This window comes from Aquarana catesbeiana, linkage group LG04 (assembly GCF_042186555.1).
Source record: "Aquarana catesbeiana isolate 2022-GZ linkage group LG04, ASM4218655v1, whole genome shotgun sequence".
Lineage (NCBI taxonomy): Eukaryota > Metazoa > Chordata > Amphibia > Anura > Ranidae > Aquarana > Aquarana catesbeiana.
Window position 1 is genome coordinate 394,829,986 of NC_133327.1, and position 26,658 is coordinate 394,856,643.

The 26,658-nt window shown below is 44.6% G+C and overlaps 2 protein-coding genes across 3 annotated transcripts in view; one reads left to right on the forward strand and one right to left on the reverse strand.

Moving 5' to 3' along the window:
- Positions 1-17,069, forward strand: part of SMPDL3A (sphingomyelin phosphodiesterase acid like 3A) — an 82,126-nt gene extending 65,057 nt beyond the window's left edge. The window contains exon 8 of the mRNA XM_073627183.1: positions 15,609-17,069. Coding sequence (XP_073483284.1) covers positions 15,609-15,935 — 327 coding nt within the window. The 3' untranslated portion in view covers positions 15,936-17,069. The remainder of the gene's footprint in view (positions 1-15,608) is intronic.
- Positions 1-26,658, reverse strand: part of LOC141140247 (A-kinase anchor protein 7-like) — a 91,229-nt gene that overhangs the window by 7,534 nt on the left and 57,037 nt on the right. The window contains exon 8 of one of the 2 annotated variants that reach the window (XM_073627184.1): positions 21,322-23,151. The exons of the other annotated variant lie outside the window; for it this stretch is intronic. Coding sequence (XP_073483285.1) covers positions 23,126-23,151 — 26 coding nt within the window. The 3' untranslated portion in view covers positions 21,322-23,125. Of the gene's footprint in view, positions 1-21,321; positions 23,152-26,658 lie in introns of those variants that run through there. 2 annotated transcript variants of the gene reach the window in all.

Consider the following 26,658-nt stretch of genomic DNA (forward strand, 5'->3'; position numbering starts at 1 on the left):
GATTATAAACCACAGGAAACTGTTATCAAAATCATATCAAAGAATCAAAACAGTCTGATTATAGGAGATATTCCTTATTAGTTTAACCACTTCAGTCCCGGAAGAATTTACCCCCTTCCTGACCAGAGCACTTTTTGCGATTAGGCACTGCACCGCTTTAACTGACAATAGCGCGGTCGTGTGATGTTGCACCCAAACAAAATTGACGTCCTTTTTTTTCCCACAAATAGAGCGACAATTTTGAAAAAAAAACACAATGGGGGTTGTTTACGAAAGGCAAATCCACTTTGCACTACAAGTGCAAACTACAAGTGCAAGGTGCACTTGAAATTGCACTGCAAGTGCACTTGGAAGTGCATTCGCTGTAAATCTGAGGGGTAGATCTGAAATGAGGGGAGGCTCTGCTGATTTTATCATCCAATCATGTGCAAGCTAAAATGCTGTTTTTTATTTTCCTTGCATGTCCCCCTCAGATCTACAGAGACTGCACTTCCAAGTGCACTTTCAGTGCAATTTCAAGTGCACTTTGCACTTGTAGTTTGCACTTGTAGTGCAAAGTGGATTTGCCTTTCGTAAATAACCCCCAATATTTTGTACTTTTTGCTATAATAAATATCCCAATTTTTTTTTTTTTAAATCAAATTATTTCCTCAGTTTAGGCTGATATGTATTCTTCTACATATTTTTGGTAAAAAAAAAAAAATCGCAATAAGTGTACATTGATTGGTTTGCGCAAAGGTTATAGCGTCTACAAAATATATATAGCATTTTTATTATTATTATTATTTCTTTACTAGTAATGGCGGCGATCTGCAATTGTTATCATGACTGCGACATTATGGCGGACACATCAGACAATGTTGACACATTTTTGGGACCATTGGCATTAATACAGCGATCAATGTTATAAAAATGCATTGATTGCTGTAAAAATGTCACTGGCAGTGAAGGGGTTAACACTAGGGGCGATCTAGGGGTTAACTGTGTTCCCTGGGAGGTGATTCAAACTGAAGGGGAAGGGGACTGACTAGAGGAAGTGACGGATCGTGGTTCCTAGCTAATAGGAACACACGATCTGTCACTCCTGTCAGAACAGAACATGGAAGTGTGTGTTTACACACACTCGTCCCTATTCTGTGTCTCCTGGTCACGATCGCTCGTGGCTGGCGGTCATTGCGACCGGCGGCCACGAGCATCGGCATCCACGCTGTGCAGCAGGCGCGCCCTCGCCTGCTATCCCGACCCCGCGAGCCGACGTATAGCTACGACGGCTCGCGCAGGGGAGCCAACCTGCCGCAGTATAACTGCCGCGGTTGGTTGGAAAGCGGTTAATTGTTAGTTTAAAAGTGAACCTGTGATTTGCCCATAGAGGAAAATGCAACAGATTCACAACAACGTTTCACTGCTTCACATGATCATCTTCTTTTCAATACCCTGCTGCTCCATTTGGCTACTGAAAGTGAAGAGAGGAAGCCCTCTTGATGTTTACACCAGGCTGAGTACTCAATCCCCATCCCCACTGTAATTGACATGAGTGCCGGAGCAGCCAGTCATCAAGCATAACCATTGTAACGTGTGAGGAAGCTATAGTGAGTCACATATTCCTTCTACCTAGAGGTACCTGGTGTTTTGTTTCCTCCTAAGTTGACCATAGATTGATCTTCTTTTTTTTTTTTTTTTTGATCAGTCAGCCAGATGGGAAAAAAAAAAGATCCCCCCCATCCACACATTTGAGATGGGTGGAGGAATCCCACCGCTGCGCTATTGTAATCTGGCAGCAGGACTCATCTGCTGCCAGAATACACTGATCAGCGCTGCAGCCAATTGCCTGCAAGCTCTAAAGGAACAAAAATATACCAACTGTCTCATTTGGGAGGAGTCGATCAGGAGATCAACTCCACCCAAACTGTAACCGCTAGCTTTAGCAGGCAGAATGACAAAGGTGGGAAAGAAAGGTAAGTAGGTGTGCCTGGGAAGGGTATTAGTTAAGTGAAACTGTTGGTTTATCCTGCATGGGCAAAATATAAGTTCACTTTATGTTACTAACATTGCGGGGGAAATTTAGCAAAGCAAATTAGTAAACAATTGGGCGTAATCAGGCTCCCTCTTATTCAGCAAAGTCTCAATAGGTTTACAGTGTAGTTGTGACCTCTAGGCCTGTAAGTGGGAGTCAACTGCAACAGATTTGCATAGATCTGTGACAAATTAATCATTGTAGAGAGAAAAAAAAAACATGCACATGGCTGTTCAGTGTAATATTCAGGCTCATTTCCCTGCTGGTGCTGCATTCAGCAGCCCCATGTATATGAATGGCTATACATGTCTATACTGGGGTTTACGCCTGTGCATGCGTACTAGCAAATGAATCCAAACGCAGATGAGGAATTTATGACTAAAGCCTAGTACACATGGGCTGAATAACTGGCGACATCAGCTGGTTCAATAAAAACTGTCCGACATTCTGCCCCTGTGTATGGAAGCCGTTTGACCAGCTTCTGTTAAACGAGCATGCTGGGAAAACCAGCAGCCCTCCGGCTCCTGATCAGCACTCTCAGCCAATGGCTAAGAGTGCTGACTAGAGTGTTATGGTGGTGGCGGTGGGGGGACACACACAAAAGAACAGCAGGGGAGATCGCTGTACTAACGTTGAATTATTATTACAGCGGCTCCGACCAGAGCTGTCAGCTTTTTTTTCGTTCAACCCGCTGGGTTGAAAACTAATGGTGTATACTGGGCTTTACACTGAAAGCACGTAGCAATTCTGTAGTACAATCTATCTCACCGCCCCTGTTTAGCACAGCCTTGCTGTGTGATAGAATTGATAAATGCCCCCCCTCTCTATCAGTGGCCATTCCCAATGTTCTACATACTCAGTTCACAGTATAGTACATGTTCAGTTCACAAAAATAAGTATCACTTTGGAGTGTAATTATTATTTTTTTCTGCATGAAATGAGTATGACTATTGAAAGTTCCTTTTCCTGATCTCCTAATTAGAACCTCATTGTTAAAATAAGCTAAAAGTTAGCATTATATAGGAGCAAACACCAGTGTATTAGTTGACCTGAATTAACCTGTACATTCAAATTACTGCAAAGAGAGAGTAATTTGCAATGCTTTCTGGTGATTACTATAATGCAGCCTTTAATCATTTAGAACAAAATTGAAATCATAAATTTGCAGTTTGAGAACTGGGGCTAGTGTGGTTAAACTTCAATTTTTTTGTTCAGCATTTGGCTGTCAGTTCCTTTATAAATTGCTAGTCAAGTCCTAAAATAAAAAAAAAGAAAGAAATCTGGTCCCCCTGCAAGTTAATGGATTAATGTACTAGTATGCATAGCATACTAGCACATTATGAAAGACTTACCTGTAAAGCCTGGTACACACCAGTAGTTTTTGTTTTTTTTTTTCAACTCAGCAGGCTGAACAAAAAACACTGACAGCTCAGGAGGAGCCGCTGTATTAATTATCTGACATTCGTACAGCTATCTCCCCTGCTGTGCTATTGTGTTCTGACGGGGACGGCCCCCCACCAGAACACTCCGGTCAGCGCTCACAGACTTTGGCTGAGAGAGCTGATCAGGAGCCAATTGGCAGACGTTTTTTGGTCATGCTCCTTCGACAGAAGCTGGCTGAAAGGACGGCTTCAGTCAGACCGACTCCAGTACACACGGGCGTAAAATGGATCCCTCCAGCAGCACACTGTCACCACTTACAGGGCTTCCATCTTCACCTAGTCTTCCTTCTGGGTTTGCCGGCTCTGACCGCCAAGCCGCGCATGGGAGTCACCACACAGCGCTCTGGATTGATGGCACATTCAGTGTGCCCTCCATTCAGAGCACAGTGCATATGCGTGGGTGACGTCACTGGCTGCAAAGAATGTGAATATCTCCTAAACGTGCACCGTTATTCATATTGAGTACATTTTATTATAAGCTTACCTGTAGGTAAAAGTGACAAAGCAGAGTTTACTACCGCTTTAAAGTGGTTGTAAAGGATGAAGGTTTTTACCTTCAAGCATTCTATGCATGAAGGTAAAAAACCTTCTGTGCGCTGCTCCCTCCTAATACTCACCTGAGCCCCCTCTCGATCCAGCAGTGATGTGCACGACACGAGAGCTTTGGCTGTCCCAGGATTCCCTCTCCTCATTGGCTGAGACAGCAGCAGGAGCCATTGGCTCCCAATGCTGTCAATGACAACCAGTGAGCCAATGAGGATAGAGCTGAAGGGGGGGATGTGGCACTGAGCAGAGGCTTTTTGTGCCTTTTGGATGCATAGAACAGGGCTTGGGAGCAAGCACACACCAATGCACCCATAGCACTGGTCATGGGGAAGGAGCCAGGAGTGCCGGCGGGGATCCAAAACGAAGAGGATCGGGGCTACTCTGTAGTAGTGCTTCCTGAACTGCCACTCACACCAAAGCCTGAGGTTGGCTAATTGGTCAATTATAGCCAAGAGCTAATGGGTGTGTTTGAATTTTCCTTCATCTGACTACACTTGCATAAAAGTTCCCAGCACCTCTCATCTGCTCCTCCACTCCACCCTCTTACACAACTGCAAGTAGTTCTTTAATGTTAAGCTAGGCACACACACAGGCATAAAAACGTCGGAAAATGGTCAACTTTCAGTCTGTGTGTACAGCTCCTCACCCAACAGAAGCCAGACTCACGACCAGCTACTGTGGAATGAGCATGCTGGAAAACTAGCAGCCAAACAGCATCTGATCAGTACTTGCAGCTAGGGATGAGCTTTATGTTTGGGTCAAACATGAGTTCGACTCGAATAGCGAACAATTTAGGGTGTTCGCACCAAATTCGAAAGTACCCTTTAAAAGTCTATGGGAGAAAAGTGATCATTTTAAAGGCTTATATGCATTGTATTGTCATAAAAAGTGTTTGGGGACCTGGGTCCTGTCCCAGGGGACATGTATCAATGCAAAAAAAAGTTTTAAAAATGGACGTTTTTTCGGGAGCAGTGATTTTAATAATGCTTAAAGTGAAACAATAAAAGTGAAATATTCCTTTAAATTTATAGTATGCCTGTAAAGTGGCGCATGTTTCCCGTGTTAACAACAGTCCGAGAGCAAAATGACATTTCTAAAGGAAAAAAAGTCATTTAAAAGTACTTGCGGCTATAATGAATTGTCGGTCCCGGCAATACACATAAAAATTCAATGATAAAAATGGTATGGGATTTCCCCACAGTCCATTACCAGGCCCTTTGGGTCTGGTATGAATATTAAGGGGAACCCTGAACCAAAATTTAAAGAAAAAATGCGTGGGGGTCCCCCAAAATTCCATACCAGGCCCTTCAGGTCTGGTATGGATATTAAAGGGAACCCCGTGCCAAAATTTTTTAAAAAATGGCGTGGAGGTCCCCCTCAAAATCCATACCAGGCCCTTCAGGTCTGATATGGTTATTAAGGGGAACACCGTGCCAAAATTTTTAAAAAAATGGCATGGGGATCCCCCTCAAAATCCATACCAGACCCTTCAGGTCCGGTATGGTTTTTAAGGGGAGCATCGCTCCAAAATTAAAAAAAGATGGCGTGGGGGTCCCCCCAAAAATCCATACCAGACCCTTATCCGAGCACGCAACCTGGCAGGCCGCAGGAAAAGAGGGGGGGACCAGAGAGCGCCCCCCCATCTGAACCGTACCAGGCCACATGCCCTCAACATGGGGAGGATGTCCCCATGTTGATGGGGACAAGGGCCTCATCCCTTGCCCGGTGGTTGTGGGGGTCTGCAGGTGGGGGCTTATCAGAAACTGGAAGCCCCCTTTAATAAGGGGACCCCCAGATCCCGCCCTCTCGTGTGAATTGGTAATGGCACCCCTACCATTTCACAAAAAAAGTGTAAAAAATGTTAAAAAAGCTGTTTTTTGACAATTCCTTTATTAAAGTGGGGTTCCACCCAAAAAACAAAAATACCTGGAAAAATTCTTTAAAAAAAAACAAAAAAACATTTGGATATTTTTTTTTTTTTTACTTACCTCTAAATGCCTGTTGCTAGGTGGTCCCTCGTAGTCTGCCTGTTCCTCTGCCTGGGCTGGTGACATCACTTCCCCCCAGGCACAGGAAGGGCTCCGCTCTGCTCCCTCCCTCCTGTCAATCATCTGGGACCCATTACAGGTCCCAGGTGATTGAGCGGCCAATCACAGCGTGCGGCGCCGCTCGCGCATGCGCAGTGGGTGCCAGGCTGTGAAGCCACAGCCTGGCACCCACAGTTGAAATGCCGACGCCAACGAGCGAAGGGGGGGGACGAGCGGGGCTTCCATCCCCCACATCGCTGGACCCAGGGACAGGTAAGTGTCCAATTAAAAGTCAGCAGCTGCAGTATTTGTAGCTGCTGACTTTTAATTTTTTTTTTTTGACGGCCCCCTTGGGTGGAACTCCTCTTTAATGTCTTCTTCTTTCCCCGCTTCTTCTGGTCTTCCTTCGGTTTTCTTCTTCTTCCTCCATCTTGTTCTTCTTCCTCTTTATTCCTCTGCTTCTTCTTCCGGTCTTCTCCTCCGGCATCTTCCTTCGGCTTCTTCTTCCCCGCTTCGTCCTTCGGATGATCTGCCTCAATGGGAGTCTCCCGCTGTGTGATGCTTCTGTTCTTGTGACAGCTCTTATATAACTGAGGGTGACCCAGTGACCCCGCCCCCCTCTGACGCACAGGGACTTCCCTATGGCTTCCCCTGTGGTGTCAGAGGGGGGCGGGGTCACCCTGTTACATAAACGGGTGACCCTGCCCACGGGCGAAGCCATAGGGAAGTCCCCCTGCATCAGAGGGGGGCGGGGTCACCGGGTGGCGAAGTGGGGGAAGAAGAAGCCGAAGGAAGATGCCGGAGAAGACCGGAGGAAGAAGCAGAGGAAGATAGAGGAAGAAGCGGGGGAAGAACAAGATGGAGGAAAAAGAAGAAAACCGAAGGAAGACCAGAAGAAGCGGGGAAAGAAGAAGACATTAATAAAGAAATTGTCAAAAACCGGCTATTTTTTTTTTAAACATTTTTGACACTTTTTTTGTGAAATGGTAGGGGTACTTGTACCCCATTACCAATTCACACAGAGGGGGGGTGGGATCTGGGGGTCCCCTTGTTAAAGGGGGCTTCCAGATTCCGATAAGCCCCCCACCCGCAGACCTGCACAACCACCGGGCAAGGGTTATGGGGATGGGGCCCTTGTCCCCATCAACATGGGGACATCCTCCCCATGTTGAGGGCATGTGGCTTGGTATGGTTCAGGAGGGGGGGGGCTCTCTCGTCCCCCCTCTTTTCCTGCGGCCTGCCAGGTTGCGTGCTCGGATAAGGGTCTGGTATGGATTTTTTTTTTTTGAAAGCCTATGGCGTGCATAACACACCCCAAAAACTTCACCCGGTGCCAAAAAAATGTGCACACACATAAAGAGTGAAACACAAAAAACAGGTACACAGACGTGCCAATGCCCTGAATCCCCCGGGGCGTTAGGCTCCAGACGGGAACAAGGGTACTTTACTATTGGTCCGTCTGGCTGAAACCAGACGGACCCCGTTCTCTGGAGGGCCTGCCGAAACAGACCCACCCAAGTACCAGGTGAGGCTCCCCCGAAGGGAGACCCCATGAGAGAGGGCGAACTAAGCCAAAAGGCCATGTCCACCCCTTCCCAAGACTTTCAGGGCTGGCCCGAGGACCTGCATCCCTACTCGTCACACAGTGCAACAAACCATGTACAAACATAAAAATACAAAAAGTGACAAACATAGGCATCAATTAAATAAAATAAAGTGGGAAGGGATAGTGAAGAGGAGAGTGAAAAAGGTGGCCATTGTGTAAATCATGGTCTGGTATGGATTTTGAGGACGACCCCCATGCCATTTTTTTTTTAAATTTTGGCGCGGGGTTCCCCTTAATATCCATACCAGACCTGAAGGGCCTGATAAGGAATTTGGGGGGACCCCCCCGCATTTTTAAAAAAAAATTCTGGTTCGGGGTTCCCCTTAATATTCATACCAGACCCAAAGGGCCTGGTAATGGACTGTGGGGGAATCCCATGCCGTTTTTATCAATTAACTTTTATGTGTATTGCCGGGACCGACAATTCATTATAGCCGCGAGTACTTTTAAATTACTTTTTTTCCTTTAGAAATGTCATTTTGCTCTCGGACTGTTGTAAACACGGGAAACATGCGCCACTTTACAGGCATATTATAGACACCCCCCAGGTACGAAATTTAAAGGAATATTTCACTTTTATTGTTTCACTTTAAGCATTATTAAACTCACTGCTCCTGAAAAAACGTCCGTTTTTAAAACTTTTTTTTGCATTGATACATGTCCCCTGGGGCAGGACCCAGGTCCCCAAACACTTTTTATGACAATAACTTGCATATAAGCCTTTAAAATGAACACTTTTGATTATTTATGTTCGTGTCCCATAGACTTTAACGGTGTTCAAACTAATTTTTTGCCTGTTCACACGTTCTGCTGCAAATAGGGATGAGCTTCGTGTTCGAGTCGAACCCATGTTCGACTCGAACATCGGCTGTTCGATCGTTCGTCGAATTGCGAACGATATGGGCCGTTCGCGCCAAATTCGTGTGGCGCGTCACGGCCCATAATTCACTGCGGCATCGCAGTGCATTGCTTGCTGATGATTGGCCAAGCATGCACTATGACCCGCATGCTTGGCCAATCACAGCGCCGCCTTAACAGAGAGCCATAATTGGCCAAAGCCAAGGAGGCTTTGGCCAATTATGGCTCAGGGGATTTAGTACACGCCCCACACTTTATAAGGCCGCCTGCACGGCGGCCCTGTGCAGTGTGTTCCGGTGTGCTTAGAGAGAGAGACAGTGTCATTTCATTTGAGTTAGCTAGATTAGGCAGGACAGTCAGTCAGTTAGCTGCACTTAAAGTGTATTGTGTATATATATGCATCCCAGGTGTTGCATATATATATATATACACTGTATTCAGTTTAGCTAGATCCGTTCCTGTTATCTTCTAGACTATTTACATTTAGTGCAGTGCGTCCTGCTCACAGTGTTCAGCTAGATCCGTTCCTGTTATATTCCTACTGACAGGCAGGCTTGTCTTGTTACAGTATTTTGAAGAAAATTACTGGTGTTCTTTTGATCCTATTAGTGCCACAGTCAGGCAGCTAGACTATTTACATTTAGTGCAGTGCGTCCTGCTCACAGTGTTCAGCTAGATCCGTTCCTGTTATCTTCTTACTGACAGGCAGGCTTGTCTTGTTACAGTATTTTAAAGAAAATTACTGGTGTTCTTTTGATCCTATTAGTACCACAGTCAGGCAGCTAGACTATTTACAGTTAGTGCAGTGCGTCCTGCCCACAGTGTTCTGCTAAACCTACAAGTAAGTGGGGTGCGTCCTGCTCACAGTGTTCAGCTAAACCTACAAGTTAGTGGGGTGCGTCCACCTCACAGTGTTCAGCTAAACCTACAAGCTAGTGGGGTGCGTCCTGCTCACAGTGTTCAGCTAGATCCATTTCTGTTATCTTCTTACTGACAGGCAGGCTTGTCTTGTTACAGTAAATACAGCTACCTGAAGAAAATTGCTGGTGTTCTTTTGATCCTATTAGTACCACAGTCAGGCAGCTAGACTATTTACAGTTAGTGCAGTGCGTCCTGCTCACAGTGTTCTGCTAAACCTACAAGTTAGTGGGGTGCGTGCTGCTCACAGTGTTCAGCAAAACCTACAAGTTAGTGGGGTGCGTCCACCTCACAGTGTTCAGCTAAACCTACAAGCTAGTGGGGTGCGTCCTGCTCACAGTGTTCAGCTAGATCCGTTTCTGTTATCTTCTTACTGACAGGCAGGCTTGTCTTGTTACAGTAAATACAGCTACCTGAAGAAAATTGCTGGTGTTCTTTTGATCCTATTAGTACCACAGTCAGGCAGCTAGACTATTTACAGTTAGTGCAGTGCGTCCTGCTCACAGTGTTCTGCTAAACCTACAAGTTAGTGGGGTGCGTCCTGCTCACAGTGTTCAGCTAAACCTACAAGTTAGTGGGGTGCGTCCACCTCACAGTGTTCAGCTAAACCTACAAGCTAGTGGGGTGCGTCCTGCTCACAGTGTTCAGCTAGATCCGTTCCTGTTATCTTCTTACTGACAGGCAGGCTTGTCTTGTTACAGTATTTTAAAGAAAATTGCTGGTGTTCTTTTGATCCTATTAGTACCACAGTCAGGCAGCTAGACTATTTACAGTTAGTGCAGTGCGTCTTGCTCACAGTGTTCTGCTAAACCTACAAGTTAGTGGGGTGCGTCCACCTCACAGTGTTCAGCTAAAGCTACCTGTAGAAGGTTGGTGGTGTTCTCATACTACAGGCAGGCAGTTGATTTTGCTAGCTGCAGTATCAGTATATATATATATATATATATATATATATCCCAGCTTAGTGCAGCTACAGGCCATTAGTATGTCTGGAAGGCCAAGAAGGAGAGGCAGACAGTCACAAGCCAATAAGAGAGGGCAAGCAGGCTCTGTGTCTAGTGCTGGTCGTGGAGACGGTGCATCCTCATCAGCACGTGGCCATGGGACACGCTTGGCCTTTTTTTCGGCAGCTGGCCATGTTGAGCCGCAACATGCGGAAGACTTGGTCGAGTGGATGACCAAGCCGTCCTCATCCTCCTCATCCTCTCTCACCCATGCCCAGGGTACTTTGTCTGGCAAAGCAGCGGCCTCTTCCCTCGGCTCAATGTCATCAGTGACTCCTTCCCTAGCCCCACCATGTCCTCCTGAGGAGTCCCTCGAACTGTTTGACCACAGTGTTGGGTACATGCTCCAGGAGGATGCCCAGCGTTTGGAAGGCTCTGATGATGATACTGAGCTCGATGAAGGCAGTAACACGAGCACGGACAGAGGGGGTGCCCAAGAAGGACAGCAATCTGGCAGTCATGCTCCCCCTGCTGCAGCATACTGCCAGGTTTGCTCCAGTGATGAGGAGGGAGGGGATGATGAGGTCACTGACTCAACGTGGGTGCCTGATAGGAGAGAGGAGGAGGAGGAGGAGGAGGAGGCGGCACATCACCAACGAGGCAGGATGCCCTCCAGGGGCCAGCCTAAGGGCAGCACATTGACTGCATCACACCCCAAAGCTCCACATGTGCAGGGCGCTGCAGTCTCTGCGCGTTATTCAAAAAGTTCTTTGGTGTGGGCCTTTTTTGAGACGAGTGCATCAGATCGCACCGCTGCTATTTGCAACATATGTCTCAAGCGTATCTCGCGTGGCCAAAACATCTCCCGCTTGGGTACCACATGCTTGACCAGACATATGTTGACCTGCCATGCAGTTCGTTGGCAAGCGTATCTAAAAGACCCACACCAAAGAACAAAGAGGACCTCTGCTTGCTCCTCATCAGCTGAGATTTCCAACCCCACTAGACCTTCAGTCCTCTCTGAGACCTGCACTGAGAGGAATGAAGGTGTAGAATTAGGTGTGTCACAGCCACGTACTTGTGGGCAATCTGATTTTGGTACACCGACGTCAGATTGTACCAGGCAAATTTCCCTGCCCCAGCTGCTGCACCGCCGAAAGAAGTTTGCTCCCAGCCATCCACATGCCCAGCGGTTGAATGCTAGCTTGGCAAAATTTCTAGCACTTCAACTGCTGCCTTTTCAGTTGGTAGACTCTGCCCCCTTCCGTGAGTTTGTGGAATGTGCAGTTCCTCAGTGGCAGGTACCCAAACGCCACTTTTTCTCACGGAAGGCGATTCCGGCTCTCTACCAGCATGTGGAAGGCAATGTCCATGCCTCGCTGGACAGGGCGGTCAGCGGTAAGGTGCATATTACCGCTGACTCATGGTCCAGCAGGCATGGACAGGGACGTTACCTAAGTTTCACGGCGCATTGGGTGACTCTGCTGGCAGCTGGGAAGGATGCAGGACAAGGTGCAGTAGTGTTGGAGGTTGTTCCGCCACCACGCCTCCAAAATGCTAATGATTGTGACACACCTCTCTCCTCCACCCCCTCCTCTTCTTCTTCCTCCATGGCCTCTTCCTCGGAACCAGCGGTGCTCCGTAGTCATTCAAGGGGCTACGCAAGTACGCAGGCCAAAAGATGCCATGCGGTGCTTGAGCTGGTGTGCTTGGGGGACAGGAGCCACACTGGGGCAGAGGTTCTGTCAGCTCTGCAGGGGCAGGTTCAGAGGTGGTTGACGCCACGCCAACTTAAGGCAGGAATGGTGGTTTGCGACAATGGCACCAACCTCCTCTCTGCCCTCCGACAGGGACAAATGACCCATGTGCCCTGTTTGGCTCACGTCCTTAACTTGGTGGTGCAGCGGTTCTTGGGCAGGTACCCGGGCTTACAGGATGTCCTGAGGCAGGCCAGGAAAGTCTGTGTGCATTTCCGCCGGTCATATAATGCCAGTGCTCGGCTGACGGACCTCCAAAAGGAGTTTAACCTGCCCAAGAACCGCCTAATCTGTGACATGCCCACCAGGTGGAACTCAACGTTGGCCATGCTGCAGCGGCTGCACACGCAGCAGAGGGCCATCAATGAGTACCTGTGCGACTATGGCACCAGGACAGGGTCAGGGGAGCTTGGTTTTTTTTCCCCACACCAGTGGGCCATGATCAGGGATGCATGCACTGTCCTGTCACCATTCGAGGAGGCCACGAGGATGGTGAGCAGTGACAGTGCATGCATCAGTGACACTGTCCCCCTTGTCCACCTGTTGGAGCACACGCTGCGTGGAATAATGGACAGGGCACTTGAGGCAGAACAGAGGCAGGAAGAGGAGGACTTCCTTAGCTCTCAAGGCCCCCTTTATCCAGACAGTGTTCCTGCGTGCCCGCCGATCACACAGGAAGAGGACGAGGAGGAAGAGGAGGAGGAGGAAGATTGTGTCAGTATGGAGGTGGAGCCTGGCACTCAGCATCAGCAGCAGTCTTTAAGGGATCAGTCCCAAGAAACACATGGACTTGTACGTGGCTGGGAGGAGGTGGCTGCGGACCATGTCGTTCTTAGTGACCCAGAGGACTCCGGACCGAATGCCTCAGCAAACCTACGCTGCATGGCCTCCCTGATCCTGCAAAGCCTGCGTAAGGATCCTCGTATTCGTGGTATCAAGGAGAAGGACCAATACTGGCTGGCAACCCTCCTTGATCCACGTTACAAGGGTAAGGTTGCGGACCTTATCTTGCCATCGCAGAGGGAGCAGAGGATGAAACATCTTCGGGAGGCCTTGCAGAAAGGTCTGTGCAACGCTATCCCAGAGTCTGGGAGGTTACAAACTCCTGTTTCTGGACAACGTGTTGCTGAGGCTTCAGTCAGTCAAAGAAGGAGCGGTGGAGAAGGTGGCCGTCTGACCGATGCGTTCAGACAATTTTTTGGTCCGCAGCCCCAAGGTATGATCGGTTCCAGCAACCATCGCCAGCGTCTGTTTTACATGGTGCAGGAATACCTAGGGGCAAGATCAGACTTGGACACCTTTCCCACCGAAAATCCTCTGGGTTACTGGGTCTTGAGGATGGATCACTGGCCAGAGCTTGCACAGTATGCAATTGAGCTACTGGCCTGTCCTGCATCCAGCGTTCTTTCGGAACGCACATTCAGTGCTGCTGGAGGCGTGGTAACCGATCACAGGGTGCGTCTGTCCACTGACTCGGTCGATCGACTGACCTTCATAAAAATGAATGAGTCTTGGATCACCACCAGCTACCAAGCACCTGATGCTGATGTAACTGAATAATTTTTTTTGAAATCTCAGATCCCTTCAAAGACTGCCTATGCTGATGCTGAGTGACTATTCCTGAGTAATTATCCTCTTCCTCCTCAATCATCACGCTGATAGCTTGTAAGAGCATTTTTGGTTCTGGGCGCCACCACCAGTGCCTAAGGCACAATTTTTCAGCCCCTGTTTAACAGGGGCGTGTAATTACGATTTTTGATGTAATACTTTGCAGCAGGGCTCGTTCCTGCATTCCAACTAGAGTGTCTGTGAGGGGTTGCAGTGTTGTGGCACCAGCACCAGTGCCTAAGGCCTAATTTTTCAGCTCCTGTTCAACAGGGGCATGTAATTACAATTCTTGATCTAATATTTCACAGCAGAGCCCTGTGAGGGCTTACAGTGTTGTGGCCACAGCAACACCTAAGGCCCAAATTTCTGCTGAGTATATAGGGCAGGACCCTACTTTCAAACAACTAACTTACAAACGACTCCTACTTGCAAACGGAAGGAGACAACAGGAAGTGAAATCTACCCCTAGGAAGGGAAATTCTCTCCTGTAAGAGTTAATATGGGAAAAACATTTCTCCTTTCCACTGATGCTTTCCAATCCATTGGGACAAAAAGTGAGGTGAAATCTTCTGAAGAGGAGGAAAGACAGCAAAACAAATGTCACAGGGGTGATAACCCTTCCCTATGTTTTCCAAAAAGCTTAAAAAAGATTTTTTGGCTGGAGCTAAACACGTTAAAAATGTACCCGTTCAAAATTACAAAGAGATTCTACTTAACAACAAACCTACAGCCTGTATACTGCTGTTCAGAGTATATAGGGCCTGGTGGCCCCACACCTTTCCTTATTTTAATTTGGGTGCGGGGTTCCCCTTAATATCCATACAAGACCCAAAGGGCCTGGTAATGGACTGGGGGGTACCCATGCCGTTTGTCTCACTGATTTTCATCCATATTGCCAGGACCCGACATTACATTAAACCCGCAAGCAGTTTTAAATGAGATTTTTTCCTTTAAAAATGACATTTGGTGCAGGGACTGTTCTAAACACGGGAAACACGCGGCACTTTACAGGCATACTATAGACACCCCTCAGGTACGATATTTAAAGGAATATTTCACTTTTTTTTTTTACTTTAGGCATCATTAAAATCACTGCTCCCGAAAAAACGGCCGTTTTTAAACGTTTTTTTTGCATTGATACATGTCCCCTGGGGTAGGACCCGGGTCCCCAAACCCTTTTTAGGACAATACCATGCAAATTAGCCTTTAAAATGAGCACTTTTGATTTCGAACGTTCGAGTCCCATAGACGTCAATGGGGTTCTAACGTTCGTGCGAACTTTCGGTCCGTTCGCAGGTTCTGGTGCGAACCGAACCGGGGGGTGTTCGGCTCATCCCTAGCTGCAAACCGAACCGGGGGGTGTTTGGCTCATCCCTACTTGCAGCCAATGACTGTGACTGAGGAACAGGAGTTTCAAGATGGCAGGACAAAGAGAAATTTTGAAGTAAAGCAAGACCACGCTGGACTCATGGATGCATGGATTAGTATTTTTTTTTTATTCTCGTACAGGGACAAACATTGGATAACATTTAGCCAGGTAGGGTGAAGTTCTTTAAGATGAAATATTTAAAGCAACTCTATTATTAGAAAAAAAAATATTTCCATGTGGAAATAAGTGCCTGCAGCATCCTCCCTGCTCCACTGCTATGCCCAAATACTCTGTTTCGGCAGAAAAAACATAGACTGTCAAACTGCAGAGTCTCGCTACAGACCTTCACATTGGCAGATAGGAATGTGTGGAAGGCAGGTGGGAAAGCTTAAAAGCTGTCTGAAGTTACCATCAGGACAGTAGCAGTCCATTGCTAACAATTTTTCTTACAAATACAGGCTTGTGAAAAATATAATTTTGCTTTTTTTTTAAATTTTTTTTTTTATTTTTTTTTTTTAGGATTTATGGCATTTCTACTTAAATCTCACTGATGCCAACTTAAAACAAGAAGCTACGTGGAAGCTGGAATATGTTATGACCAAACAGTACGGCATAAAGGATCTTAAGCCTGAAAGTTTGTATGAACTTGCCAAAAAATTTCAAAAGCCAAAAAGTATTGAATTCCAAAACTATTATAGGAATTACCTAGTAAACTTTGATGTACCTGAGGGTTGTGATGGAGCATGCAAACAGAGACAATTATGTGCAATAATGCATGTTGATACAAGCTCTTATTTCCACTGCATTCTGAGTAAAACAGAGGACAAATCTTTAATGATACCATAGAAAAATGATCAAATAGAATGGTAAATTAAATTGAATTAAATTTTTTTTTTCAGAATCAGAATGTAGTCAAATATTTTCATTAACAATGATTTTTTATTATATTATACTCCCTGTTGTCAGCAGGAGAGCCTCATCACTGATATTCAACATCTTCTATCACTCCACATAAACTACCATATTTCATCATGAAATTTAGTCCAGTTTTGCCCGGATGCTGAAAAACAGGCTAATCGGACTAGCTTAGATTCATCTATCCCTGGCCTCAAAATTAAATAAAACCTTTTAGGGTTGGTTCATACCAGCCACTGATATGCAGTGCAGCAGCTGGTGTGCAGTGTGATCGGACGGAGCTCAACCCAGTGATGATGTGTTGAGCTCGGCGGATCACCTTTTTTTGAAAATCAACTTTATTGTGATGCCACAGAGACATCTCATAAGGCTCAATTGCTGCCCATGTGGTGAGAGGCGCTGGATTGCCTCACACTGCGCTGCATTAAAAAAAGTGTACTAACATATATCAAGCAATCACAGGACAAAGCGTACAACCAGACGTATTAGTCTCAGTTTTGTCAATGATCCCTGGCTCTATGAAGGCTATAAAAAAAGATATTTTAAGACACATGCTAACAGCAGCACGGACTGTTATAGCTCGAAAATGGAGGAAAATGGCAGATCCTTCAATCGAGGAATGGGTGTGTGAGATGAGCGAACTACAGTTCCTGTATGTCAGAAGCAGGTCTAAGGGAACAAACCTTAAAGATATGGCAACAATGGGAGGAGTTCAGAACCTCAGCAATTTTATCAAATTATTTGTAGAGCAATATTACAGGGATTTTTTGCTTTGCCTTCCCTCCCAGCTTCTGTCCTATTCCCCTGCCCTTCCCTTCTCTCCCCCTTTTTTTTGTAGTGGATTGGGTGGGTTTGAGTTAATGGCTGTCAGGTTTGAATGAGTTTGATTTGGATTGCTAGAGTGATTGGGAAGTGGGAAATGGGAAAATAATAGATATAAGCATAGACTTATATATAGAATAGATAGTTATGAATTGTAAAATTGCACCTTCAATACATTGAAGAAACTTTTGCTTATTCTGTTTATGTGTATATGTAAAATGGAAAAAAGTTATAAAATAAAGATTATAAAAAAAAAAAAAGTGTACTGCATGCAGTATTTTTTTTCAGCGCACCATGCCCACACACCACAGTGGCGCAGAGGTGTAAACCGGCACATAGGAGACAAGGCATTTTGCCTTGTCCATGCTGTGGGACTGCGATGGAATAGCCACCCAGCGCAGTGCCATAGCATGTGGTGTGAATCTACTCTTACTGAGAGAATATGGAGGCTGCCCTATCTAGTTACTTGCTGACATAATAGCTTTAAAGTGATTTTAAACAGCTCATTCAGTTCTCAAATATAAATGAAAGGCAAAATTTTTTTATAGATATAACAAAACATTATAAATATATTTTTTCCCTTTTTTTAAGTGATCACATTCCCTCTGTTCTCAGCTAGGTAAAACCTGGGGGAGAAGAAAAAGCGATAGACTAATCTTCCCAGTAAAAGGCTGTGCAGGGGGAGGAGAGCAGGCTGAGTTCCCAGTAAAGCTAGAGATCTGACAACTCTGTGTTCTCCTGCTTAGCGTGGTCAGTTTTTAATAGGAAAGTAGAGGGACTGGCATGAACACCAGGGATTTTACACAAGGAAGCAATACAAAGAGAACATGATACTTTTTTCTTACAAGTACATGGTACAATAGGCACGTATCAGGAATATGAAATGTTAGGCTTGCATACTGTACTCCTTAAAGCTTTCCTAGAAACAGACCTCAAATATGTATGCAGTCCAGATGCTCTGCCTTAAAGTGGTTGTAAAGGCTAAATGTTTTTTACCTCCATGTTTTCTGTGCATGAAGGTACAAATACTTCCCCGAGCTGATCTCGATCTAGCGATGTGCAAAAGGACAGTGGCCCTCTCGGGTCTCTCCCTCCTCATTGGCTGAGACACAGCAGCGGGAGCTTTTGGCTGTCACTGTCAATTACAGTCAGTGAGAAGGGAGCGGGGTGGGGGGGGGGGGGGACAGGGCCGAGCCGTGCACTGTGGGCGACAAAAGCATTGCACAGAAAAGGTAAGTATAACATGTATATATATTTTTTTATATAAAACATGAGCCTTTAATATCACTTTAAATAAATGTTACCATAAAATGATGCGGGAAAAATTATTGTTTGGTATTGGCAACAACTTCACATTTGTTCTTGGTTTCACTTGTTCTTGTTTTCACTTCTCTCACATATGTAGCCCACATGCACACAGGACGTTTTGCAAACTCTCCCAGAAACCTTTTCTTTGGGCAGCAGCTTTTTGGCAGAAAGAACACCTGACACTTGTAAAAGTGTGTAATGTGTTTTGGCGCATTGACAGGCGTCAAGCTCTTGGGCATTTATTCATTTCATTAGGCAGAATAATAATTTATTCTAGCCACTGAAATGAATTGATGCTTAAGCTCTAAACACGCCAATTGTTAACACATGTTTAATCACTACTATTCAGTTCTGAATGAAGAACGAGTAATTTAGCACCACATCCTAATATTGAATAGAAAAATACAGGAGAATTGGGGGACTTTAAAGGTGCTAATAAACACAAATTTAAAAGTTTTTTATTTATTTTACATCATTAACCATCATATGACGGCCTGGCGGCACGGCTCTCGTTCTGGGAGGGCGTCATATGATGGCCCTCCATTTAAACAGGGAATGCGCGCGCATCCCTGTTCCTTCTGTGGCGGCGTGTCACGGAGACACTGCTCGCCACCGAGGGGGTGAACAGCCATTGGTCATGGCTGTTTACCATGTGATCGGCCGTGATGAAGCCACGGCGATTCACAGATGGTTCCGCCCCACTTACGGCACATGTGCGCGATCGCGGGCGCGCTGCACGTTGGTGGCGGCATGTTCCTGGGAACACTGCTCGTCACCGACGCTGGTAAGCAGCCATTGGCCAGCGGCTGTTTACCACGTGATCGGCTGTGATCCTTTCACAGCCGATCACTAAATGTCAACAAACAGCGGTAACGAGATGTTACCGGGTTCTCCTCCTCACACACCGATCGTGTGTGAGAAGGAGATTGCGGTAACATCTTGTTACTGCTTACAGTGTACACCAATCACACTGATTGCCCACCCCCCCAATAAAGAGGACCTGTCATCACCCATCATAGTACCTGTCACAGATCATCTGAGTACCTGTTAGTCCATATGAGTACCTGTCACAGTTCATCTGAGTAACTGTCAGTCCATATGAGTACCTGTCACAGTCCATCTGAGTACCCGTCCCAGTCCATCTGAGTACCCGAGTACCCGTCACAGTCCATCTGAGTACCCGAGTACCTGTCACAGTCCATATGAGTACATGTCACAGTTCATCTGAGTACCTGTCACAGTTCATCTGAGTACCTGAGTACCTGTCACCGCCCTTCAGAGTACCCGAATACCAGTCCCCAGCCCATCAGAGTACCCGAGTACCTATCTGTAGTCCATCAGAGTACCTGAGTACCTGTCACCAGGCCATCAGAGTACCCGAGTACCTGTCACCAGGCCATCAGAGTACCCGAGTACCTGTCACCAGGCCATCATAATACCCAAGAACCTGTCACCAGCCCATCAGAGTACCCGAGTACCTGTCACCAGCCCATCAGAGTACCTGAGTACCTGTCACCAGCCCATCAGAGTACCCGAGTACCTGTCACCAGCCCATCAGAGTACCCGAGTATCTGTCACCAGCCCATCAGAGTAACCGAGTACCTGTCACCAGTCCATCAGAGTAACCGAGTACTTGTCTGGGGCTCATGAAGTTACCTGAGTACCTGTCTCCAGCCCATCAGAGTACCCGAGTACCTATCTGCAGCCCATCAGAGTACCCGAGTACCTTTTTGCAGCCCATGCCTCATAGTGAATATGTTGGGGTGTTTGCTTTCCAAAATGGGGTAATTTTGTGGGTAATTCCACTGTCCTGGTGCTCCAGGACCTTCAAAAGTGTGACAGGTAGGAATTAAATGAAATGTGTAATTTATACTCCTAGAACGCCTGAAGGAACTACTTCAATGTTGGACCTCTGTATGTGGCCAGGCTGTGTAAAAGTCTTACACATGTGGTATCACCATACTCGGGAAGAGTAGCAGAATGTATTTTAGGGTGTAATTTTTGCTATATACATGCTATGTGTTATTTGAAATATCTTATAAATTTACAACTTTGTGTAAAAAAAAAAATCCGTTTTCATTTTTTTCCACATTTTCCAAAAACTTCTGGAAAAAATTGAACCGTTCAAAAGACTCATTTTGCCTCATAGATTATACGTTGGGGTGTTTGCTTTCCAAAATAGGGTCATTTTGTGGGCAATTCCATTGTCCTGGTGCTCCAGGGCCTTCAGAAGTGTAACAGCTGGTTGAGAAATGAGATGTGTCATTTATGCTCGTAGAACGCCGGAAGGTGCTACTTCAATGTTGGGCCTTTGTATGTGGCCAGGCTGTGTAAAAGTCTCACGCATGTGGTATCGCCATACTCTGGAAGAGTAGCAGAATGTATTTCGGGGTGTAATTTGTTGTATGCATATGCTGTGTGTGAGAAATAACCTGATAATATTACAATTTTGTAAAAAAAAAAAAAAATGACAACTTAAAAAAATTCACCATGCTACTTACTTAATACCTTGGAATGTCTACTTTCTAAAAAGGGCTCATTTTGGGGGTATTTGTACTTTCCTGACTTGTTAGTGTCTCAAGAAATGAGATTCACCTGATGTACTGAAGGCCTGATCAGATGTGATAAATTTTCAGTGATTGGCACCATAGTTTGTAGACTCTATAACTTTCACAAAGACCAAATAATATACACTGACTTGGGTTATTTTTACCAAAGATATGTAGTAGTATAAATGTTGGCCAAAATTTATGAAGAAAAATTACTAATTAGCAAAATTTTATAACAGAAACAAAGAGAGACATTTTTTTCACAAAATTTACGGTCATTTTTATTTATAGCACAACAAATACAAAACCCACTAGTGATTAAATACCACCAAAAGAAAGCTCTATTTGTGTGAAAAAGTTTCATATGGGTACAGTGTTGCATGACTGAGTAATTGTCATTCAAACTGTGAGAGCACTGAAAGCTGAAAATTGATCTGGGCAGGAAGGGGGTGTAAGTGCACTGTATTGAGGTGGTTAAAAATCATTTGATAAAATTGATGGGTTCAATTAACACAAAAATCACATTTCATGTGAAAAATTGATGCTTCCACTCGACATGTTTCGCTGAATTTGTTACACAGCTTCTTCAGGAAGAAATTATTCACTTATTTTATAATATATATATATATATATATATATATATATATATATATATATATATATATATATATATATATATATATATAAATATTTCAATTGTATTGTGTATCCAGCAAAACATTGTCAATTTCATAGTCATAATCTACATTTATTACTACATACATTTATTACTAGTGAGTTGTATAGTTATATATGTATCTCTGAATGGGGTAGCTAGGTTTGTCAACAACAACCTCGGTTGTATAGTATCCCCAGCAACATTATCCCCACCAGGTCCAGTAAACTTTTTATTAGTTAAAACTATTGTAAATGGCAGTACATGATCAAAGAGGGTCTCCCTACTTACTATTTTTCTGTCTTCTATCAGCTCACTTCCTCGTGGCTCCAGCACAATGGCCACTGGCCTTCCGGTCGGCCTCTTTATCCCCTCCACGCCACCAGACGTATAACATCAGGAACGGCGTGCGGACCAGTGGCGGCTGGTGCTCAAAATTTGGGGGGGTGCAAACAAACTGAAAAATTCTGAAAAAAACCCCATCAATTGCAGCCTCGTTGTACCCATCAATTGCAGCCACTATGCCCATCAAATGCAGTCACTGTGCCCATCAAATGCTGCCACTGTGTCCACCGAATGATGCCACTGTGTCCACCGAATGCTGCCACTGTGACCTCCCACTCGCTGTCTGCCCAGCACTTACCATGTCTCGGTGGGGCAGCGGGTGATGGCAGTAAGTGGTGTCCTCCATCCGTCCCCTCCTGTCCTCTCCTCCTGATAGGCATCCAATCACAGCGCCTGTTGTTTCAGCCAATCAGATGAGGGGAAACAGACCCAAGCACCTGATTGGCGGAGAGGTGGTTCAGTGTTAGAACAGCAAAATAATATTTCGCTTTCCTAACACACCTAGGTGAACTGCGAGCGCAATCACCTTTTTTGACGCCTATTAGAGCCTATGGCTCTAATCAGGTGCTTCAAAAACACCCCCCGCCGCTATAATTCAGGCACCTGGAACCCAAAAAAGGGGGTGGCAGTGGCGGCCATGAATAGATTCATGCTATCCATGAATCTATCCATTGGTCATAGAGGGGGTGGCTGGAGAGAGGGGACGGTGCCCGTGCACCCTTATGGATGCACCGCCACTGGTGCAGGTGCTCAGTATGCCATAGTGCATGCGCCCTAGAGTAACTCTGTCACCGAGAGTGAGGCTTGGATTTGACCAAGCCTCACTATCAGGGCAAAGGCAGGAAGAGGCCGTGTCATGCTCAAGGCTGATGCCGCATCTCCAGATATATGTAATTTCGACAAGGGACATACTGCAGGAAACACCCCGCATATAGAAGCGGGATAGGTGCCGCATCATTGTCCCAGCATTTAGCTTGGACCCTATATCCCCTCTGTGGTTGCCTATTCAGCTGTCCAAATCTTTATTGTATGGGTATCAATTATCATCAAAAAATTAGAGGTATATAGTAAATGATGTAGATATTGACTATGAAATTGCCAACGTTTTGCTGGATACACAATACGATTGAAACATTCTATCTAGACGTGTTTAATCACATTTACACGTGTTTAGAAGCATCAAGCTTTTTTTTCTGCCAAAACTTTGCTGCTCCTTGATGTACTGCCAGTGGGTTTTTTTTCCTGCCGCTAAATGCCTCTACCTCTAAACTCCTCTAAAAGCCTAGGTGTGCATGGACACATAGGCTAACATGCAGGAAAAAAAGACTCCCCACACCAGACACCCCTAGGAGCAGCTGAAATAATGTCAAGTGTGCATAATGCCGTAGGGTGTAACATGGAACATGTTACTGTCTTCATTAGGACCCATAAGGCTGCATTCTTCAGGTGTGAGCATCAGATGAGCAACCTTAAAAAAAAAAAAGAAGAGAAAAAAAAATCAAGTCTGTAGAAAAAAATTTTTTGTAAAGTATAGTACATGTTATTTCAGTAATTATATTCAAAAAGTGAAACTCATATATTTTATATAGATGCGTTACACACAGAGTGGTATATTTCAAGCAGTCAGCGCAGCCCTCTACCAGGAAATTCTACAGAACTTTCATTGTTCCATTTGCTGACCAGCATTAGGGAGATGCTCATTTCATTTTCTAGCAGGACTTGGCACCTGCCCACACTGCAAAATGTACCAATACCAACACCTGGCTTAATAATCATGGGATCACTGTGCTTGATTGGCCAGCAAACTCGCTTGACATAATAGAGTATCATATAGATACTCATAGACATAGAGAATCTGTGGGGTATTATCAACAGGAAGATAAGAGGCACCAGACCCAACAATGTAGATGAGAGGAAAGCCGCTATCAAAGCAACCTGGGCTTCCATAACATCTCAGCAGTGCCACAGGCTGATCGCCCTCATGCCACGCCACATTGATGCAGTAATTCATGCAAAAGGAGCCCCGACCAAGTATTGAGTATATACTATACTCTACATGGACATACTTTTCAGTAAGACAACATTTCTGTATTAAAAACCCTTTTTTTTTATTGGTCTTGCGGAATATTCAAATTTTCTGAGATACTGAATTTTGGGTTTTCACTAGTTGTAAGCTATAATCGCCAAAATTAAAAGAATAAAATGCTTGAAATATATCACTCTGCGTGTAATGAATCTATATAAAATATATGAGTTTCACTTTTTGAATAGAATTACTGAAATAAATAAACTTTTTGATAATATTCTAAATTTATGAGATGGCCCTGTGTGTATATATATATATATATATATATATATATATATATATATATATATATATATATATATATCTCTCTATCTATCTATCTATCTATCTATCTATCTATCTATCTATCTATCTATCTATCTATCTATCTATCTATCTATCTATCTATCTATCTATCTATATACATATATATATACACACACACACACACACACACATACATATATACATACACACAGTATATAAATATATATATATATATATATTCATTATTTACACACACATATAAATTCAGTGTTAACCACTTGCTGCCTGCCAGCAGTAGATTTACTGCCAACGGGCGGCAGCTGCAGGCCCTGCGACGTAATGGTACATCATGGTGCAAATGCGCACAACAGCGGATTGCGGCGCTTGGTTACCGGCCACTATGAGTGGCCAAGTATCATGTGATTGCTATGATTGGTCATAGCAATCACATGATTAGAATGAAAACAAAACAGTCATGAATGGCTTCCATTCATGGCTGTTTTGCTTACTATTGTGATGCTGTGATTGGCTCACAGCTATCACATGGTGCCAGTCACAGCATCCTATACCATGTGATTAGCTGTAGCCAATCACAGATCACAATAGCAAGCAAGCTGTCATAAATGAAAGCCATTCATGACAGCTAGAACTATTGCTTATAACAGTGATTGTCACTCTTATAAGCAACAAAGAAAAAACCCTAGCCTGGTGACTATGGTGACACTGAACTACTCTGATGAGAATGAAAATTAATTACATTTTTGTGTTTTTACATACTGACACCAGTTAGTATCCCTGACCGCCACACCAGTCAAATGAGGAGGATGAACTGCACTGGTGACAGTATGTATTAAAAAAAAAAATTTGAAAAAGAAAACAAAGTTTATTTAATTTCTTCATTTTCCAAATTACAACTCCAAAAAATGCCCCATGCCTCTTACTAAATACCCCAGACTGTCTACTTTCCAAAAAGGGACTAGTTGTATTGTTCTGGCATTTTACGGCCAAGAAATTAGATAGGCCGTCAGTACATCAGGATTGATCAATTTTCAAATATCATAGTTTGTGGACTCTATATAACTTTCACACGGACTAAACCAAGGGGTGGGAAGGGTGCGATATGTGATATTCACTGGACTGTTGAGGAAGTGTACCTTCAATTACGTCACTATTTTGCAAGTATAATTTCCATTGGGATGCTAGGACAATACATTGTATTCTACTCTAAAAAGTATTTTCCACTACCATCAAGAGCTAGGAAAATACAGTACATGATACTGTGAAACCAAGGATTAGCAATGCTATTTACAGTGCCTTAAGACACTTGATATTTTTTTTCCCATTTGTATGTTATTTAATTTATGATCGTTCTACCTATATGAATAACAATAAAAAAATAATGATATTGAAGATAGGAGATTTATTAAATAAGCGAGGAACAGTCCATATAAATCGCAGCGGTGGTACTGGTAGGTGATCTTTAGACAGTGGAGTCTGACTGCCTGGTATTAAACTCAAAATATTTAATAAAAGTAAAATGTTTTATCTAAGAAAGTGACAAGGGCAGCTTCCAAATATATATACATATGCAAAATAGGAAGTATACAAAGGATTGACTTAGGATGACTTACAACTGCAATGGATTTGTGTCAAAGAGTTCACATAAGAGGACCAGAACCAATCATCAAAATGTAGAGGTCCTGACAAATATCAGCCATGATGTAAACCGGTACCGGTAAATGGAGCCTGGGGGAACGTCCCCTAGAGCTAACAGACCGGCATGTTATAATGCAATTCCGGGAGGCAATTCCCCTCTATTTTCACCTGGTGACCTGGCCAGTGACATGCCTTCTTTATCAGAGTGCCACCACTCTGAAGGAAGAGACACCACTGAACAGCAGCATTGCCAGTCTGGGGGGCAGGGAGTGTTAGATGTACTAGCAGATTTAGATACACTAACAATTTGAAGCCAAACTCCAGCTAACACTTTTAGGCAGTTACAGCAAACTGTTTTTTTTTCTTTTGGGCTAAATAAAAGCAGACCATTGTAAGCAACCCTGTCAGTGGTAAATGGGTTGTCTCAACCCTCTAACTGCTACATCTGCAGGATCACTTGTTATGTTGAAAAATAACAGACTTACTGGCCAGATCACCTGGAAAGAGTGTCTAAAAAAAAAAAAAAAAAAGGAATGCAGCCACCACATCTAAGAATTGGTAAGCTGCAATATAATTAATGTTTGCTTTGGGTTTATTACCAATTTAAATCTGAACTCCAAGCAAGCAGCTAAATAAACAGATGAAATTCATGTAAGGGATATGTTTTCCCTGCCAATAAGATTTGCATTTTTGCCCATCCAGTTCTGAGATTTGCACAATTCTGACACACCACAAACCTCTACCTACCAATAGAAAAGATCAGATTTTTCTCTGTTGCACCCAAAAGTAGATCTGCTTATCTGCTTCCTCCCCCCTCCGGTGCCACATTTGGCACCTTTCAGGGGGGAGGGGGGATTGGGTACCTGTTTTTGACAGGTACCCTGCCACAGCGTCGTCCCACGGAAGTTCAGCCCCCCTCCTCCTTCCCCTGCCACCGGGCAAATTAGAAAGTGCAGCGTGCTTCGCGCATAGGGAACCGGCCTTAAA